Source organism: Sinocyclocheilus rhinocerous, unplaced genomic scaffold (genome assembly GCF_001515625.1).
Source record: "Sinocyclocheilus rhinocerous isolate Xijiao unplaced genomic scaffold, SAMN03320098_v1.1 scaffold1648, whole genome shotgun sequence".
Classification (NCBI taxonomy): Eukaryota; Metazoa; Chordata; class Actinopteri; order Cypriniformes; family Cyprinidae; genus Sinocyclocheilus; species Sinocyclocheilus rhinocerous.
This window is the reverse complement of record NW_015647958.1, coordinates 657,543-678,687: the sequence shown is the minus strand read 5'-3', so window position 1 is coordinate 678,687 and position 21,145 is coordinate 657,543. Positions and strand designations below refer to the sequence as shown.

Sequence of the window (21,145 nt, the reverse complement as noted above, 5' to 3'; positions counted from 1 at the left end):
CACGCACGCACGCACACACACACACACACACACACACACACACAGAACAAGATTGGCAGTGTTCACAGTGCGTATGCTTGTGTGAACTGAAACCATGAACTTACAGAATATGCTCCAACACACACTCACTTTTCACACCAAAAATTTCATACAGTATGTGTGTTCTTATATGCCTGTGTGATTTCAAGAAAATAATTTTTATGAGCTGTTTATTGTGTGTTTTAGAACACATTCTGGTTTGGTCTGGGAGGATGCTGTTTGTTACTCATTCCCAGCATCATCATGTCGGTAAAACTCGGCAAATTCTACCGCAGGATGGACACTGAAGACGTCTATGATGAGTGAGTGCATACATACTTGCTGAATTTAGACTGAATCACCGCAAGACTGCACTACCTGTCATATGTGAAGTGAAATATGGCAGCTTTTCTAAAAGACATCACATTCAGAACTGCAGCTAAACTGAAAACCTTTTCATTTTTAAGATTCAAGGAGGACTTTCATTCCACATGTTTGAAACAACCTTGTTTCCTTCTTTTAAGAATCATCTTAAGTCTCTTAGAACCTCAAGTTCCACTCTTATTTTCCATATTCTCCAGTTGTTCACATTCTGATAACAAACCACTTGTATTTTTTCATCTTTTCATCTGCATCTTTAATTTTTAACTTACCATTGCTCATTGAAATGTTTAAATACCTTAATCTTTATACTTTTTTTACTGAAATCTTGTCACTCTACTTACTGTAAATCATACATCTCATGCTCATTTTATAAGCAACTAATGTTTACATTCACTGTTTGATTTACAGTAGTATGGATGTTGTTGTAAGTGGTTATCATAATGAGTCTTTATATGGCATAAACAACCCCGTGATGAGCAGGTAGAGTTTATTCCGCCGCTTCATCTCTGCATGATAAAATCAGTATTAGCTGAAGTCAATTGTGTGCATGTGCATCTATATGTACAGTATGCATGTGATATCAACATGAGCTGACTTTGGACACCAAAAATATGATTATAAGATTCTATTATTAATATATACAATATATATTTTGCTAGGTATAAAAATGAACAGATATGTGTCTTTCATACTGTACATGATAATATTCTACTTTAGCATGTAAAACTCTGGTTAGGGTTTTAATGTTTTTTACATTTTTATGTATTTAGTTTTTATTGGTCAAAGTATGAAAATAGTTGCATGAGTTTCTAAATTGGTGGACTTGTTTTGATACCCCAAAATTAATTGATCTGTTTCTATAATTCATTAACCTGTTTCTATAATTCAGTTAGTTTTTACTAAAATTTAATGAAACTAAATGAAATGCACGAATAGCGAATAATGTAATAGCATGATATTTTTTTCCCTGCATCCATCTCTATCCATCCACCGCATGACAGTTTTCGGTTCTTTTTTTGGAGCTAATTGAAAGATATATTTTGTTTGCATCTGTCCAAATTACACTGCCATTCCAAACTTTCAAAACTAAAACCGTTTTCACAGTTAACCTGGATTTTTTTCAGCTATCCATCCTATGACACAATGAGGTGGTATCCTCGGGCCTCAGCCCCCCCAAGACAGCCTGACTGGTGACACAAATTCACACACACAAACACTTTCACACGGGGTATGCAACCGTATATGCATCCTACAGGTACAAAATCTTTCAACAGTTCGTCTGTTCTCCTTTTATTGACCTTCTTTCTGTCTTTGCATTGATATGTCCATACGTCTCCTCTGAAAACACATTCGTTCATGTCAGTGTTCATCGTGTTTTAAAATTTCTGCTTTATGTCTCAACTTCTCAACTGACATCTCAACTTGAATTTTTCTCACTTTGTATTCATTCATGGTCACACACACACACACACACACACACACAAACAGAACAAGATTGGCAGTGTTCACAGTGCGTATGCTTGTGTGAACTGAAACCATGAACTTACAGAATATACTCCAAAGGCAAACCACTTTGTATTCATTCATGGTCAACCACCATTACTTTATTAAGACATTTGTTGTCCTTCTTTCCATCTTGCTACTTTTCTCTGTCACACATCAGGAATTCACCATCTTTCCATGTTCTACACAGTCCTGTGTATGTTCCTCATTTCAATATATGTCTCACTGAAATCATACGTGTTGTCACTGATCTTTCACATATTCTTCCGCTAACATGTAACATTGCATGACTTTCCATTTCTGCTTGATCTTTGACTCATTTATAGCTTACTCTCCATCTTTGTATAAATTAAGTCATTGGAAATATTGTCATTTCTGTGACATTTGAGTAAAATGCTCTTCTTTTTCTTCTACAGTGGTACTGAGAACTGGAACTAAAGAGAGTTTAGCAGGTAAGACAATCACACTCTGTCACATGTTATGGTACCTCAAGCTTTTAAGATTTTAATGTATTTTTTTAGTCTACATTGTTTGATTGATTGATTGATTGACTGATTGGTGTTTTGTTTTTAGTCAGGGATTGTCATTCTTAATTAAGATTCTGAGGACGACAACCGAAGACGGAAAAAAGGGAATATAATCAGTAAAAATTTAATTAATAACAGTTTATTCCAGTTTCTAACAACAATACATACTCAGATCTTAATCATACATGGTAAACAGCAATGTGTTCTTTTTATACACTTTCAACAAGTTTTGTATGTATTTTGTTAATATCTGTTTTATAAAATGTCCTTTAGACAATTGTGGGTACATCTAGATTTTGTATTGGTCTTTTTATCATTTGATATAAAGGGGCAAGAAAGGTCTGTGATGTCAGTCAGATGTCAGTTATTGATCATGAAACCATGAAATGGTGTTTCTGAACCAAACATCTCAAGTCTGAATGTCAAAGCAGTTTCTGAAGTATTTACAGTAGGAAGTGAAGTTCTTCATTTATCAATTTATCTTTTCAGTTCTTCTGTGAAATGTTACTTTTTTGTACATTTTGTTGTTCAATGAATGCATCAAGTATTAGTTTCAGAAAGGTCTCTTAGTAAGAGGAAATTTGATAACTACGTTGGATGCACTGGAAAAGGCTCAATGTCCTAAAAGACTGATTGATCCTATGTTTAAAATATCAGTACTTTTGATACAAGACAATAATTACATCACTAAAAACAAATGACTAGTATAGATCAATTAATTTTTTTGTGTCTTGTTCTTGTCTTTCTGTTTTCTTCTTTTGAGTGTCTTACGTATTTGATTTTCTTTTTGTGTCTACTTCAATACAAGAAACTGAAAATAGCTTAATATGTTTAGTTTGTAATGTACTGTAATTTCTTAAAATACAGGTATCAGTACAGCATACAGTGGTCATACAATTCCACATAGTCCTCTGTTGTATAAACCAAAGGTTTTTCTCATACACCAAAAAAGGTTGTGAATGAAATTTAAACTAAATTCCAAATCCGTTACCGATACCCACAAATCTCTCTCATGGCCTACTGTGTGCCACTGTATGCACATGTTCTTTGGCAGTTGTACAGTACAGATCCCCAGGGTCTTGTTGTCACCGATATTATGAGACTCAAAGGCACTTGTACCAAGTGTTTTGGATTTTTACAATGTTAATCCCACTGGAACTTGGAGGCTGTGTTACAATAAAAACAATCAGCTCAAAATGGTTTGTGCTTGTGTTTTGTAAAAGGTACAGATATATTAAATAAATTTATGCCACTTTTGCATCCTTTTTTAGTGTAACAGGTTTATTTTAGTATATAGTAATATGTATTTTTAATATTTAAATATCTATATAGTTTCATTTCAGTTTAATTTTAGTTGTTTTAGTACAACAATTTAGGGCAGGCTAATGAAAATGAGAAATGTTGCATTGGCAACTAGCTGAAATAAGTTTGTTTTTCCACATATTATTTCAGTTCACCTTTAAAGTAACAGAACTGTTTGTTCGTTTTTTTCTTTTCTTCTAGGTTTGGTTAACGTTAAATATCCCTAAAGATTGAAAGATCCTGTCACCATTCATTGTAACTGCATAGAAAACAGTGGCAATAATATTGTTCAAAATTTCTCCTATTTTTTTTTTTTTTCAAAACAAAGGAAGTCATTTACAACAGATGCAATACAGTTTTTTCAGTAAAAATCAATGTGCTTGCATCTCAAGTGTAGTTTAGCCATTAATTAATTCAGTTAATTTTCTTTAAATATTATCTTTAAAGATTACAGTGATACAGTTATTAATTAATCAACTAAAATGTGACTATTGTTAATAAATGATGTCATTTATAATCATGTTCATAAAAACATAAATTTACAAAGAATATGTATGAAAGCTTTCTTACAGGAATGATCTTTTTACCTTCTTAAAACAAACAATATACAAACATATAACAGCTAAGGAAAGAACTGTCAGGAACAGTTTCTTGTATCTTTTTGTCCTTTTCCATCAGTGTCCAGTTTCATAGTGGATGTGTTCTTATGAACTTGTGTGTCCCCCAGCATCACTCTCTCAGCCCTTTCATTTATTAGTCCTGTACTTCACCTGCTGATGTTGGGTTCCTCCTGTAGTTTTTGTATGGCCTCTGCCATGAGTTTGCATGCAGGCTTGTGCTTGGGCCAGTGTTTCACCTGACACTCTCTACAAAGAAAGTCCAGACAAATAGATTTATAAATGATAATATAATCCTGAACAAATAATGGCAAAGCCAAAATTTAAGGGGCAATTATTGTGCAGTATATTACCCTTCTTTTCATCTAGTTTATAAATTAAGGAATTAGTATTGTAAAGTAACTTATTACTCAGTTAAAGTGGTCAAATCTGAAAGACTGAATCATTTTGTCAGAAAACAAACACGTGTTGCTATACCTGTTGCAATACCACTCTCCCTGACAGCGGGAGCAGCGTTTTGCACCTGTTCTTCCACAGGCTCCACACTTGGGTTTGTCTGGGATTAAATGCTCCATCACATCCAGATTATATGTTTGAGCCAACCTGATCAGAAAGGCGCAAATAAACAGTTATACAGTATATATGCATACTGTTAGACTAACATTTTATAACTGCATCTCCTCATTCCTTACGAAGGACATTTCCAGATAGACATCAAACCTCACCTGCTAGCTTGTTCTCCTAATTCACTTTCAGAGGGGTTGAAAACCTGTGTCACTTGGTATTTAGCAATGGCTTTCCACTTGTTGCTGTTCTTCGTTACAATATTATTCCATATCTCTGGTAACTAAACAAACAAGAATTTTGTTGTTGTTGTTGTTCTAAAGTTTTAGGTTGGTAAGATTTAAAATGTTTTGAAATTCTTTTATGCTCATCAAGGCTTCATTTATTTGATCAAAAATAGAGTAAAAACACTAATATTCTGAAATATTATTAGAATTTAAAATAACTGTTCTATTTTAATATCAATTTTAATATATTTTAAAATGTACTTAATTCTTGTGATAGCAAAGCTGAATTTTCAGCATCGTTTCTCCAGTCTTCAGTGTCACATGATTCTTCAGAAATCATCTTGATATGCTGATTTGCTGCTCAAATTTTTTTTTATTATTATCAATGTTGAAAACAGTTTTGCTGCGTAATATGAAAAAAAAAAAAATGGACCACTTTTAGGATTCTTTGATTAGAAAAAAAAACAGCATTTATTTCAAATAAAAATCTTTTGTAATGTATTTACTGCCACTTTTGATCAATGTAATGCATCATTGCTGCATAAAAGTATACATTTATTTTTTTAAATCTTACTGACCGCAAACATGGTTGTGTATGCTGGAATACCTGCTCCAAGATGAGATCTTTTTTAGGATCTGTGACAGCAAGTTGACTGAGAAAGTGCTTGAGATCAAGTAGATTTGGTAACTGATCTATCACAACCTCTGTCAAAAACCCACGAAGCTGTATAGAAAGAATTATAATGATATGATATACATGACAGACATACTTTATAAATAGACAATAAATATATATATATATATATATAGAAAATATTTAAACTCTTACTGACCCTAAACTTTTGAATGGTATTAAAACCATTACACATGAAATAAAATGTCAAAATAAAGTTATGTGAATAATTACGATTAAGTACAGCAACTGGATTGAAGGTACTTAATAAGATGCAAGAGGCACAGCTGTATAGTTTCTTTCATAATCGACCTGCATATGAACAACTGTATTTAGGACTCCAAACAGGACTGACAAATACAGAGTTCTGGCATGAAACTCTAGATGGCGCAGTCCGATAGGTCTAACTCAATCTGACCTAATAACATCATTATCACATAGCACAGTTGATTGGTTCTCTCCTGTATCGGTAGCCATTGAGCTTGCTGCTCAACATTCAAATATATGACTAGTGCTTGCCGTAGCAGTTGCTTCACAAACCCTCCACCTTCCCCAGCTCCACCTGTATAGATCTGCTACGAGGTGATTCATGTATGCTATATGGGGGTTATTTCATGTATGTTATATTTGCAGCAGCAATATTTATTACATGCTCACAGCAGCATGTTGTGGATGTACTGGCAGTTGCAAGTCTCGGTACTTGCTCTGCCGCAGCAGCAGCAGCAGCGTAGCAGATCTATTCCTCCAAGACCAAATACATTAACATTGTCATGTACACTACCATGCCAATCCCTCCGAGAGTTGTCATGACAGAAATATTATTAAGCTGGTATTGTTGAAATATGCAGGCATGTTTTTATATTCTAATTTACTATACTACAAGAGCCCCATACTGGCTCACCCAGCGATGATATTTTAAAAAAAATTGCCCCTTTGCAAAATCTTACCTTTAAGAGCTGTGTTTTGTTAAAGCTATTGAAATCATATTTTCTTTGGCAGTCTGGTTTGAGTAGCAGGTTCAGTAAAGCCATCCACACTTGGCCATCAAGTTTACTCAACTTTAGCTGATCTTCAGGCAGGACGGTTCTCCACTTCCCCTCTGTGTATTTTTCCAGTGTTCCTACACGGGAGAAAAAGACTATGTAGTCAAAAATGTTACAGACCAATCCAACCTTAGCAACAATTGCTGTCTGCCATATCAATCAAGGCTTTGCTCTTTTCTAATGTAAGTCTATGGAGGTGTTTGGATAGTTTGAAGCAGACGTTTATGGAAATTCTTAAAAATATGGTAATTCCAACCTGCAACTGTGATTATGATTTTTCTGAATTAAATTCTTTAACAATTTATGAGCACTTTTCCTGATAAATGTGCTGCTCATTGAAATGTTTGATCCACTTCTATCTGATATTGTGTATAGCTGTTCTGTAATTTGATTCTTATGTATTCTGATTGTGAAAGGTTCTTGAATGGAAAAAAATACAAATAATAAAAATTATTATTAAAATTACTGAATATATATTCAATATATATACACTGTATGCTTGAAATACAGTACAACTTGGAGACTAACCTCCGTTCCAGAGGCAATTTTCCACCAGCTGTACCAGCACACAGGGCATATTATGAGTGCACAACATCCTTGAGAGCACACTCAAACCCAAACTACATTAAAAGGAGAAATGTCAACATTCATTACTAGGCATATGTTTTTAAAGGGGTCATAGTATGCCCATTTTCCACAAGTTGATATGTCAAACTATCGTGGGAGGGGCCTGTCTGTGTGAGGTCACACAGACAGGCATCTGAGATCGGCTCGATTTGAGAAAGGGGAAAACATCATTATAGGGTGGTTGTGTACACACACTGCCAACACACATTTAAGTTCAAACAACTTCTAAAAGTGCATGTAGCATCCTATGACCCCTTTAAATATGTATTTTTCATTTATTTTATGTAAAATGTTTAAAAAAATAGTTCACCCAAAAATGAAATTTGCTAAAAAAAATTACTCAGTCTCATGCCATCAAAGATGTACAGTAGATGAGTTTCATCAGAACAGATTTGGAGAAATTCAGCATTACATCACTTGTTCACTAATGGGTCCTCTGCGGTGAATGGGTGCCGTTAGAATGAGAGTCCAAACAGCCGATAAAAACATCATAATATTCAACAAGTAATCCAAACATCTCCAGTCCGGGCATTTTAACTTTAAACCATCACTTCTGGCAAAAATACAAGTCCATAATCCATATTAACACTTCCTCCAGTAAAAAAAAAAAAACGTATATTTGGACTGTTTTCACTTGTAAACGGAGCTTGATCTGTGCACATTTCTCTTCTGATTCAGATTGGACAACTTTTTCACTGCTGAAAGCAATATTATAGATAGAGAACTTGTATTTTAGCTGAAACGGTTTGAAGTTAAAAATGTCTTGTTGGATTTGTCTATTACAAATATGCAGCTTTTCACTTCACAAGACGTTAATAGACTACAGTCATGTGAATTACTTGTGGATTATTTGGACTCTCATTCTGTCGGCGGCACCCATTCACTGCAGGGGATCCAGTGGTGAGCACTTCTGTTCCAAAGAAGCAGCAAACTCATCTATATGTTGTACGGACAAAATATTCAGCTGGATTTTTTTTTTCTTTTTTGGGGGGGGTGGGAACTATTCCCTTAATATTGTCTCTTTAAATACCCAGTAGCTTAGTTACCTCTCAATGTGATCAGTGATGTAGCACAGTACTGCACTTTGTCTTTGCAGATCCTGCAACAAACAGTGTACAAGTTCTGGTAAATGTTATGTAAATTATGCTCATGAGAATGAGTTAGAATTATATTTGCTGTAGTGTTCTTCACCTGTACAGATGCCGTGTCTGACATCTGTGTGTGTGTAATTCGGTCCCCAGTTGGGATCTCTCCAGAGACAGAGCGTCCTGCCAGTAATGTGAGTTTGCGATGACAGTAATCCACTAAATCAAGTACACTATCACCAGCAGCCCCACTGGACTCCTGCATGTGCAACACATCAACATTTAGGCATTCTTACATTGCTATCATATTAGGATGTGGTCTTAGTTTTTGGGTCATCTACGTTTGTTGCAAATATTTGTTTTAAATCACACTTTCAGATATATAAAAACATGTTTCTCAGTAAAGATGTGCTTACCTTGTGGTACATAATTGTCTCCAGCAGGTTTATAATGGTAGCTTCATGATGAATCTGAAATTAGGAGAAAATGCAATGACCCAAAGAGAACATTTATTTAAATCATAGCCTGGTAACTTGAAGCTGAGGCCACTTACCACCATGTAGAGTAGAAATGTGCTCTTTGGATTAAAGTCCTGGAGTTTGCAAATTATGGGAAACACTTTATGTTTCCAGACTTCTGTAAGTATCATTGCATGTACCAGTAAGTATCATTGCATGTACCAGTGTGGGTATCTGGAAGAAGTCCAACAACAGCAGCGGTCATTCATTTAAATGATTTCATCTCTGTAAGCCTTTTCACAACATGGGAGTAAGATGTGCCAGAGGGAAAGCTGATCTATGATCAAGTAATACACTACTATTCAAAAAAATATGGGGTTGGTAACATTTTTTTATATTTTTGAAGTCTCTTGCTTATAAGGGTGTTTTTATTTGATCAAAGTGTTCAATCTGTGAAATGGGAGGCTTATTGGATCCACAGATTGAACACTTTAACTCCAAATGGTTTAACAGTGGATTTTGATCTAAGCTGTTTTTTGTAAATGATGTGTCCCAAATTGATGTGTATTGGGTTGAGATTTATATACATGTAACATGAGTATCTATGTGTTTTGACAAAGTGTGTTGAAAGCTTCTGCTAAATGACTAAATGTAAATGTAAATATTTATAGTGGCTGTATAAGGATTTTGTGCTCAATATTTGTTGTTTAGTGAGACCTGATGTTTTTTTTTTTGATTGATTTTTGTTTGGATCGAGATTGATTGACTGTTACCTGTGAATAATTGTCTATTTATATCTCTCCTTACCATACAAGAAATTATACCTTGACAAAGGCGTTTTGCCGAAACGTTGGTAAAATAAAGAATTATCTGCGAGTGTGCGGTAAGATGTCCTCTTTACGCGACTTTGGTGTCTTCTGACCTGCACCTCATATGGTGTGCATATGCTTGTTTATTTAAAAAAAGAACAATATTTAAAATCTTTCGCAACATTTTAAACGTCTATACTGACTTGCAGAATAAAAAAAATAATTGAATTACCTTTCCAAGAGAAACAAAGTGGTCTTTTATGAATTCCTCCTGATTGGCACTGGCATTCAGAATAGCTTGCATATTCAGCTTCTCAATGTATTCATGTTGACGAAACCACCTTTAGAAGAAAAAAAAAACATACACGGAATGGCATCGGTAAACTTTAGATGAAACCTGTTTATCTTAGTTTACCGGTCCTTTATTAGATATTCCCGTACCTTGGGCTTCCGATATCGCGCAATGACATCTTCTCTTTAAATATAACCTTCGGCTTCTCCATGCAGAAGTACTGAATCCATCGCTTTTGAAAGCCCTCTACTGTATAATGTAAATGTTTTATGTTTTCGTCATAGACTGTCCACACAAACAGCGCGGATAACGACTTCCGTTTCGTCACTATGGTTACAGGTACACACTGAGTGCGGAAGTGACGAGTTCTAATCCCACTCAGAGCCATACTCTATGCTCTCACTGATCTATAATAGAAAAAAAGAGAAGTAAATCCTCTAAAAAAAATTTATGTACATTTATAACACTATTCTTTGTATTATATCACCTGTGCATCAAATTACCACAAAAAAAAAAACAGTTGACGCTAATGCGAGGGTGTTTCTAATGCAGCGTCTATGGGAGGGATGGTAAATTTGACATCGTTCTCTCTTCTGACTGCCGTTATCTCACATTTTGTCTTTAATTTACTACAAGGTTGTTAGAACACTCACATGCAGAATAATGTACAGAAAGGTAAGTTTTACAGTATGTTGTAAAGGCAGTGTAAATGACCGCAAAATGGTCGTGTCACTTTAAATTTGTTCTGAGCATGTTACGTGCTTTACGCAGTGGAAGGTTAACGCAAAATAGTCAGATCAGCAGACAGAAGGCAGTATTCTATAAAACAACACACATATGCACAAAACTTTTCTTTCTATGCACACTTTTATTTTAAATTCTAGTACATGTAGTATTTAACATAAACCAGACGGTTATTGGTTGAAGGTAAAGTCGACAAAACATAAATGAGTTCCAGGTGAATTACTCTCCTTGCCTCTTCTCCTGAAACTAAAACGTCTTTCACATCAATAGTCAATAGCCCACTTATGTTAGCATGTATGATTATATTATGAAGACCATGAAGGATCCATGAATGTAACCACACCCATGTCCTTCACCTCAAACCATCAACACACACTCAAGGAAAACGAACCACAAAACCATCTACACAAAGATCAACACAATCTCATAGCAGCTTGTAACTATTTTACAGTTTGGTGGCTAATTTGTATGGAATTCATTCATATGATCTTATTTGAACGTTTTCATACAATCTGCTTACATACCAGCGATGGTTAAGTTTAGGGGTGGACCTTCATACTTTTCTTTCCTAAAAATGGTACGTTTTCATTTTGTACCATTTCATCATGTGATTTCGTACAAATTCATACAAAATCAGCACCTTATGTTTTCCTGTGAGATTAGGTTGCAAATACCATGCCAGACAAAACTAGCCAGTGCTTTTTTTTCACACTCATGCACTCTCAAAATCACTTGCACACCAATCCCATCTAGACTAAATTGCTCACACACACACACTTCTCCAAATATTCCTACAATTAGCTCTTTCAGGCAGCTCCAGACTGGAGACTATAGAGGCCCCCCAGTCTGGAGGGATGTATGCACTCTGCCCTGCTCAAAGACCCCTTTGTGGGACTTGTATTTATAAAGCCAGCCTGCACCTCCAACACCTTCGCTGAGTCCCTTCTACACCTCCATCATGAGAGCCGTATGCAGTGCTGCTTTCCTTCTGGTCTGTTTTATTTGGGCCACTAATGCTCAGGCTCAGAACAACAGTAACCAGGGGAACGGCATCAACCACATCGAAAGCACCCAAAACAGTCGACAGCAGCAGCCGCAGAAAGGAAGCATCTGGGATGAGCCCATTCGTTTCAACACCAAAGCAAAAGATAGCTGCTACATGGTGATCTCCGGCCAGACCAACTTCACCAGGCTGCATGTCTCCTGCAAGAGCAAGGGCAAGTCGTACTGGTGCGATTTCCTGGGCAAACCTAACCTATGCAGGGCATATAGCAACAACCCTCGGCATTATTTTACTCAGATCATGTGGGACATGAGGAAGCTTCACAACGCATGCCAGGGACCACGGGTCTACAAACCGCAGATGTGCCGCTCTGCTTCAGATGAGGTCCAGATGGTGTTCCATGCCTCTTGGCCCAAAATCTCCATCCCAAAACCTACCCAGGCTTCCCCAAACCAGCAAAAGCAACAGCAGCAGATCAAGTCCAGCATTACCCCTACCAAACCTCCAAGTTCAAAGCAGCAGCCTAAACCTCAGCAACCAGCCAAACCAGCCTTCAAACCAGTCAAGCCTGCCATTACCAAGACTGTTCCACCACGTAAACCTGTAAAGACCATCACAGCGAGACCCACTGTGGCAGACGAGAGTCATGCAACCAAGATGGCAGAGGAATATTGCTGGAAGAGTCTCCAGGGCATCTGCGCATACTTCATAAGCTGGTTCCAAAATTAATTCATCACCACCTCTGGTAAGCACATCATTTTATAGTAAATAACTAGTCAGTGTTTGTAGAATTGTATGTGGAAACTAACTCGTTTAAGAAAGATCTACTAACTATATCTGACTGTAGTGTAAATAAACTAGCTTGAAGGAACTACATCACTCTGATGTACAAACTGCAGGTATTTTACGTAAAACCGACTCCTGGCTGTAATTGTTAGCTTGAGAACTAGTACAAGACTAGTAGTGTGTATTCGGCACATGAAAGACTGTAATTCAGAAGCTTTTTAGTATGAAAAGTTGTGATATATGCAGTGGAAAGTAAACAGAAAGCTAACTTAATGAATCATCAACCGCTGCTTTACACCCACACCCAGCACCTGCCAAATTTCAACAGGATATTTATGTTACACCTCCGCATTTTTCCAAAATAGCTCAAATAAAATTGGTTATAGAAGTGTATTATTTCTATCCATTGTTGCTCATATTTTTATCTTTTCTCCTCTTTGTAGGTTAGTAGTGTCAGAAAATTTTGATTTGTCTGACCACCGGCCAAGTGTTTTCTCCAGAGACCGCGGCTTTCTTTGTTTGTTTGTGTGTGTGTGTGTGTGTGCGGAAATGTGGTTATGACCTTACTTTTTGTAGAGTCAGTCAGTGAACATGCTAAGAGACAACAGAAATTAAATAAATAAATTTGTAATATGTTGTTTAATAAAAAACATTTCTTAATTCTGTGTATTGTGTCTGAATAAAAATCTTTTTTTTTTTTACTTTTTTTGTGCTTGCTTTCATATTAAAGTAGATAATGCAATGAAGTAGACATGCAGTGATGCACACAAGAACAATAATTGTGTTAGAATACATTTTTCACAATAATAGTCTCAAGAATTACATATAAATCCGAATTTGAGCATTTAGAATACTCTTAAATCTCATGTTCTAGTTGCATGTTAATTTACAACTAAATTATTTTCAGGAAAAAAATTATAATTCTGAGCTTATATAGTTTGATTAGCAAAGATTCCAAGTAAATATTAATAAACAAAATAATTCTCTAGATGACAAAAATAGGGGGAGTGCAGTTCCAAACCCAACTAGCACGATTTTTGTTTCACTCGACATGTCAGAGCACATCAACACCCCTAGGGGGCAATGATGCATGTCATTTAAAAAGATTCAGATTAACTGGTTACAAAACCCATATGAATTTAATGTTTTTTTTTTTTAATGGAGGTCCAGTATAAGGCAGCAATTTTAAAAGCCCTCAAAATAGAATCGGACACTGGTAAAACATGTACTATACTATAATTTAACATTAGCAACTTATATTTTGCTTGTAAAAATATATATTTATATTTAGTCAGTCAGAATACACTAATTTGAATGTCAGTCAATGGAGAAAGATACTTTTAATGCCAAATAACATAGTTAAAGGGAAAGTCTATGCAAAAATGAAAATTCTGTCATTATGCTCACTCTTATTGTTCCAAAGGTGTGTGACTTTCTTTCTTCTGTGAAACACAAAAGAAGACATTTTGAAGAATGCTGGCCACTAAACATTTCGGTGCATTGACGTCCATCATATGGACAAAAAATACACTGGAAGTCAATGGGGAACCAAAACTGTTTGGTTATCAACATTCTATCTTCTTTTGTGTTCAGCTTGGTTCAATAGAAGAAAGATAAGCAAACATTTTGGAATGACATGAGTAAATGATGAGTAGACTATCCCTTTAAGTCATCTGCTAGCAGGGGCTAATGGGGTTGTGCTAATCAGCCAAACCTTAAACCCTAGAGCTACAAAAACAGACTGGAATTTCTAAATGTCACACTGTCATGATGATAGACAGCTTCTTTTTTTTTTATATAGTATATTCCATAAGCTCTCAGCAAACATTTAACCAAAAGAAAGAAGAATGCATGTATTTGTATTACAAAGAGCTCAAATCCCTTAGATCCCAAATGTTATGATTTGAATATGTTGCACAGCTGGAAGCTGACACACCTGCCTAACACAAACTCTCCAGACACAACTCATGCTCTATGTCAGTGTTGCACAATATTTTCTGCCTTAAGTTCCCCACAGCCTCTTCAGTGAGGCACTAGTGCCTCATTAATTCATTAACTATATTATACTACATCATTTAGCACCATCAAAATATTATTAGTCCAACCATATATTTTTTTAATAAAGCAAATTTGCAAAAACCTGGAATCTCATATCCGCTAACTCAGCCCAGACCCTTCCTGTAAAATTGGTCATAGTGGAATAATGGTCATCAAATCAATAAGCACCAAACCATTTTTGTGATGGAATTCCAAGATGAGCTCATGAGCTTCTCCACCAGACACATGCACAGTATCAATAAAAACCATAATTTTCAATATCAATTCAGTATCAATAAAAACCATCAACATTCATTAATGCACATTTGGCTTTATCAATGCATGTGTGAGAGATCATATATAATGTATAATGAGAGATCATTATACATTACTGATAACTAACACTGATGTAGCTATAACTACAAAGAAAATATTGCTTGGTTGTAAAATTTCTCTTCATCTCTTGATCCCTTGGTAAATAAGTAATGAAGATGCACAAGGAAATTGGACTTTCATGGATGACTCATTGTTCATGACTCAAACAAAACTCCAGTGTGCATATATACGTATATATATTTCAGTTAAATTTAGATTTTTTATCCCATTTCATTTTATTTCAAATTTAGTTAATATTTAATAACGTAAAAACCTTAATGCATATACAAATACATTTTTTAACTCTCTCAGTCCGGCTTTCTGTCTCTCTGTACCCCATAACCCTCTCCCCTTCAAAAGTGACCTAAATTCATTAAACTCCCATTAACGTTCCATAAGTTACTAACACTTCATGATTTTTTTTGCACTACTGTTGTTGTACTATTACTTATTTTACACTGTGTGTGTGCAAAATAATCAATAAAGCACATTAAACTGATATTAAGAGAGAGGGGGTGGAGTGGCGGTTAAGCTATAGAATTAGGTCATAAAGACGCAATCACATGGGACCCCTCACCCCTATCACATGAGTGCCCACTCACAATGACCCTTTAACATACATTTTTACATACCAGGACATATTACACAATCATAATGGTGTTAAGTATATGCAGCCATAGAGCATGCTTAACCATGACTCTTACATACATTGAATTCAGGAACAGGTTGTGATCTTGTGAGGCCCAAGGGGACCAGACACACAATACCATACATACTTTGGAAAGAATGAGAAACTTTTGCTGCCCCCTCTTACTTCTGCTGCTATCTGTCTCCTCATCTGCCAAAAATGTCAAATTAATTATTACTACAATTGTGAACTGAAGTGTTGTATTTACAGGCAAATTGCAATGCTCATTTACTGTATTTTATTATTGTAGTTCATATAATTGTAAATTATTGGCAAACATCCAAATGCAATATGTTTGTATCCGTTTTACAGTTGCAGTACCTTGCTCTCAGTTTAGGGGTTCTGGGCCCATAATCCATTTTTTTGATGAAATGTAGTGTTTTTGAGCATGAACCAGCACCTACTTTAATATTTTAATAACCCTTATGTTGTTCTGGTCAATTTGATCCAGAGAGGATTGTCATTATGCTATATTAACAACAAATATTGGATTCGATCTTGGCTTCTTTCAACATTATGGTGAACATTGCCAACAAACAATGCTTTTTGTTTCACTCAAAATCTGAGGTGCATAAGCTCAGATCAATGAAGCCTATGATCAATCAGTTCCAAAAAGAAATACAAAACCTGTGGTACTTAAACTCAATGGATAAAAAAGCCCCAGACCCAAGGACATGACAGCTATGCAATTCCTATCTTTTAGTCCAGTCCCCTCTAAAAATGAACATTTTTAAATGTAGCCAAATGAACACATGCAAATATATGAATGACGTAAGCAGTGGATTCCTGCATGTGTGCAAGAGCTCATTAAAGGGCTTTTCTCATGTGAAAGAATCTGATTGTCCTGTAGTAAGTGGGTGTGTCACTTGACATAAATACCAGGAGTGAGTTCATTTTGACGTAAACTAGTCAGGGAATCTCATCAAACATCTGTCCTCGTAACTCTTATTGGTAAGATCAATTAACTTTTTTTGTGAAAATTAAAGTCCTATATGAGATTTTTTTTTACCTTATAAAAAGATATTACCTATTTACTATAAGTATATATACTAAAATGTAAGAAAGGACATAATATCGTAGGTTTATTCAATCTCATAATTAACATTTCTTAGATCGTTGTGTCACCGAAGGAAATGTCTCTCCGTGGGACTCTCGCGCTCCTGCTGTTCCTCGCGTGTCTTTCACAGCTCATCTTCACTGCTGAAAGCATTAAGGGAGCGGGGAGGAAAGGAAGGAGGCAGGAGAGCCGAGGTGATAATAACATTTCCGTACAAAAAGGAAAGTTCACAACCAAGGACAAGGCGCAGTGCTCGTGGGTGGCACGCGGAGAGGACAAGTACACCATGACTGTTACATGTAAGCCTGGAAAAGGGGATGGATTCACCTGTAAATATACTGCCAAGCCCGCGACGTGCACCGAATATGGGTCTAATCCCGAGGGCTATTGGAAACAGATCGCCAGATCAGTTAAAAAGCAGAAGAAACTTTGCGCGGATCCGCGCGCAATGATCCGAGCGGGCATGTGTAAGCGCGCGCCGCTGGATGCGCATTTCAAACTCTCCGAAACGTCACAAGCGAAACCCCCCAAGACAGAGAAGACGCCGATAGCCACGAACACAACGCCTCCGGACACTAAGCGACAGTGCACGGAGCGCATTGACCACAGCGAGGTAGCTAAAGAGAAGTGCGGAGATTCCTGGGCAAGTCTCTGCGCGTTTCTCTTCACTGTAATCCAGAGCGGAGATTGCTAAACGTGCGCGCTTTTACTCGACGTGTATGTATGCGTTTGTGGGTACTGTTATAGGCTACTACTGATTTTTTTTTAACCGTTTTTTATTGTAAACACAAAAATGCAGTTTTTGCCTTGACCATAGTGGCACTAAATTTATTCTTGACACATTTACAGTTTTTAATGATGACATTTAATCGGATAATAGTGATATATCTATTTATATTATGTTGAATATTATGTTTTCATTTATTTATTAAAGGGGCATTTTGAGGGATGTAGGAAAAGTAAATAATTTTGATGTTTGGAGTTATTTTTATTTCGAAGTGAAAAGTTTAAATAGACCCCTAGGGTACGACGACCCCAGTGGCTTTTTGTTGCTACTTTTATGGTTATTAGGCTATAAATCAGTTGTTTTATATCTTTCAATTAATTTGATTTTAAAAAGGGGGAAGATATAGGCCCTTTAAATCATTTTTAATTTTGTGCTTTAACTGTTAAATTTGCAAATATGTACATTTGTTTCTCATAATAATAAATTGGATGATGTTTCATCCTCACTATCACCTTCATCATCATCTCGTTTTAATATCCAGATGTTGTTACACAGCAAATGTAGCTTCGTCATGTATTTTCGTCAGTCTACTGTAAAATACAAGACTCACTGCATTGTAACTGTATTTATGACATGCAAAATAAATATTTGTATGTGTTGAAAGACACCCCATTCTTGTGAAATGACCACACGATGTTTCATTTAATACAAGCTTGTTTTTTAAAATGCAGCTTTGAGGCAGAGATGATTAACAAAAATAGCATTTTTTATTTGGATTTTCATTTGAGCATTTACAAATTATATAATATAGTAAAAATCACACAAAAATATAATCAGCCTAAACAAGTGATAAACCTTATCCAAATTTTAACCATAAGAAACTTCCTGTTCATGATAAGATTTTTGAGGATGTTGTCAGATCCTAATATTCTAAAAACCCTCCCCTACACACACACACACACACACACACTTGAACTTTCATTGTCTGTGGAGCAGCGGAAGAGATAAGGTAACCACAGATTCCAAACAGGTGTCTCTCTCTCTCTGTCAGTGTGTGTGTGTGTGTGTGTGTATTTACCAGGTATTGCCTATGTTATGGGGAGCAAATGACCCAACAAGTATAGTAATACCATAAACTTTAAACCTTGTGGGGACATTTTTGGATGCCCATGAGGAAAACAGCTTTCACACAGACTTAATTTTATTTATTTTTTTTTATCTAAAAATACAGAAAGTTAGGTTTAGGGGTAGGGTTAAGGTAAAGGGATAGAAAATACAGTTTGCACAAAACTATTACGCCTATGGAGAGTCCCCATAAAACATGGAAGTGGTTGTGTGTGTGTGTGTGTGTGTGTGTGTGTGTATGTGTGTGTGTAAACGTGTGTGTGTGTGTGTGTGTGTTGACTGAAGTAATCTGAGAATAGAAGCTGGAACTCGTGATACTTTGCCTTTATAACAGCATTCTTGGCAGTAGCCTATAGGTGAGTGTGTGTACCTGGTATTTCCAACATTATGAGGACCAAATGTACCCATAAGTATATAGTAATACCAGTAAATTTTGACCTTGTGGGGACACTTTTTTGGTCCCCATGAGGAAAACAGCTTATAATAAAGTGTTTTGAAAATCTAAAATCTTTCTTGTATTTATAAAATGAAATAATGAAATACACTGATGATGAAAAATAAACGTGAGAATTAAACCTACATGTATGTTATGGGTAATATAAAGTATGTTCTCAAATGGAACCTTGACAATAATTACTTTGCCTTTATAACAGCATTCTTGGCAGTAGCCTATAGGTGAGTGTGTGTACCTGGTATTTCCAACATTATGAGGACCAAATGTACCCATAAGTATATAGTAATACCAGTAAATTTGGACCTTGTGGGGACACTTTTTTGGTCCCCATGAGGAAAACAGCTTATAATAAAGTGTTTTGAAAAATCTAAAACCTTTCTTGTATTTATAAAATGAAATAATGAAATACACTGATGATGAAAAATAAAAGTGAGAATTAAACCTACATGTATGTTATGGGTAATATAAAGTATGTTCTCAAATGGAACCTTGACAATAATCATGTGACCATGATTTGTGAGGTAATTAATACATTCCATTTATATTACATCATATCAACACATGTGACAAATCATCCTTTGGGGTCAAAAAGGCAAGGGTTTGTAATGTGTGTACATTTGTTTTTGGAGATACTTTGTCACTGTGCATTCATAATTTGGCTCCCTGTCTATGGTTAATATGTAATCTTTTGTTTTACTTACAGAGGAGATTAAAGCTATTCGGTAATTACAGTTCGAAAAACTTCACCCAGGCATTTTTTATACTGTCATGAAAACGTAATTACAAATAATAACAGTCTGTATAAGCTGTCATACTGTCATAGAAAACTATGGAATAAAATATTGTCACCCAACCACAGGCTTATTACATATAGTTGTAGTGTATTAGTGTAAAAATGGTAGGCTATATGTTCTTTTCTTTCCAACTATGATTTCTAAAAATGCAGATTTTAGAATGGTACCTTTATTCTAAAACACCTTGTCCCTTTAGATAAAAAATAAAAATCATACCAAACTGAAACAGTCCACCCTAATCAATAGCCAAGGCTTTAAAACACATATAGGCACATTTCAAAAGACTGACTGGATGTGAAACTGATGAAAAGAAAAGCACACACTGTGAAGTTTAATATGTGAGGTGCACCAGATGTTGCAAACACACACACACACACACACCTTTCCTGTCCTACAAAAGATCTCATGAAATGTTCCATTCCCATTGAAGTGTGGAAAACTTAACATTATATAACTAAACCCATAATGAAACTCATTCTTCTCACCTAAAGGCCAAATAATTGCTCTGTCACATGACCGTCCATGACATTTCCTTTAGCAAGAGTACTTTTTCTTTCATTTTAGTTTCCCATGGGCACTCAGGCACACACACACACACACAAGCTGAACATACATGCCTATTCTGTGATAAATCCTCAAGGTGGTCTAGCATGTGTGAACAGGTGTAATACAGCAGATGGTGCAGATGTGCACATGATGAGCAGGAAGCATAAACAACACAGGCTTACAGCACTGGATTGAAAGAGGATCAGTGGAAAGCACATACATACATCTTGTAGACATTTACTTCCTGATTTGACATTTAATTCTTTAAGGAATAGTTTACCCAAAAATGTTTGGAATAACATGAGGAATACCGCTGACATCAAATTAACAAGTGTCTATACTAATGACTGTAAGTAGAAATAAATCTTATGAAAATTTGCCCACACATCCACAAGAACACGTGAGCACATTTTTGATTGGCCGATACTGTGGATCATATCATGCCCATGGCCAGTAAGAAATACTCTGATAACGGTTACTGCTGTTTTTCTACACACACCCAAAACAATATTTATATTGTGCAATTTATACATTACAGTTTGTGTGATCACACCACATTGCACTCCAACACACACTTACCGTCAACACAGTAAACGGTCAAAGTTTAAGATCATGTCATCATGCATCAAGACCAGGTTTTTGGACCTTGCTATTTTGAAAATGCTATTTTTAATATATCT

The 21,145-nt window shown here is 35.8% G+C and overlaps 2 protein-coding genes and 2 pseudogenes across 9 annotated transcripts in view; 3 read left to right on the top strand and 1 right to left on the bottom strand.

Annotated features, from left to right (window-relative positions):
* LOC107709459 (prominin-1-A-like) overlaps window positions 1–3,648 on the top strand; it is a 36,655-nt gene extending 33,007 nt beyond the window's left edge. For 3 of the 8 annotated variants that reach the window (XM_016513947.1, XM_016513946.1, XM_016513945.1), the window contains 5 exons: window positions 226–341; window positions 811–882; window positions 1,527–1,657; window positions 2,322–2,357; window positions 2,479–3,648. In XM_016513947.1, the coding sequence (XP_016369433.1) occupies window positions 226–341; window positions 811–882; window positions 1,527–1,596 (258 nt within the window). In that variant the 3' untranslated portion in view covers window positions 1,597–1,657; window positions 2,322–2,357; window positions 2,479–3,648. Of the gene's footprint in view, window positions 1–225; window positions 741–810; window positions 883–1,526; window positions 1,658–2,321; window positions 2,358–2,478 lie in introns of those variants that run through there. The other 5 variants (XM_016513948.1, XM_016513949.1, XM_016513950.1 and 2 more) reach the window with 5 other exon arrangements.
* Window positions 3,649–4,200: 552 nt separating this feature from the next.
* On the bottom strand, window positions 4,201–10,359 carry LOC107709460 (zinc finger MYND domain-containing protein 10-like; annotated as a pseudogene).
* Window positions 10,360–11,731: 1,372 nt separating this feature from the next.
* Window positions 11,732–13,172, top strand: LOC107709435 (fibroblast growth factor-binding protein 2-like; annotated as a pseudogene).
* A 3,501-nt stretch (window positions 13,173–16,673) lies between these two features.
* Window positions 16,674–17,592, top strand: fgfbp1b (fibroblast growth factor binding protein 1b). The gene is made up of 2 exons (XM_016513955.1): window positions 16,674–16,713; window positions 16,875–17,592. The coding sequence occupies exon 2, from the start codon at window positions 16,896–16,898 to the stop codon at window positions 17,511–17,513; it is 618 nt and encodes a 205-aa protein (XP_016369441.1). The 5' UTR covers window positions 16,674–16,713; window positions 16,875–16,895; the 3' UTR covers window positions 17,514–17,592.
* Window positions 17,593–21,145: the final 3,553 nt, after the last annotated feature.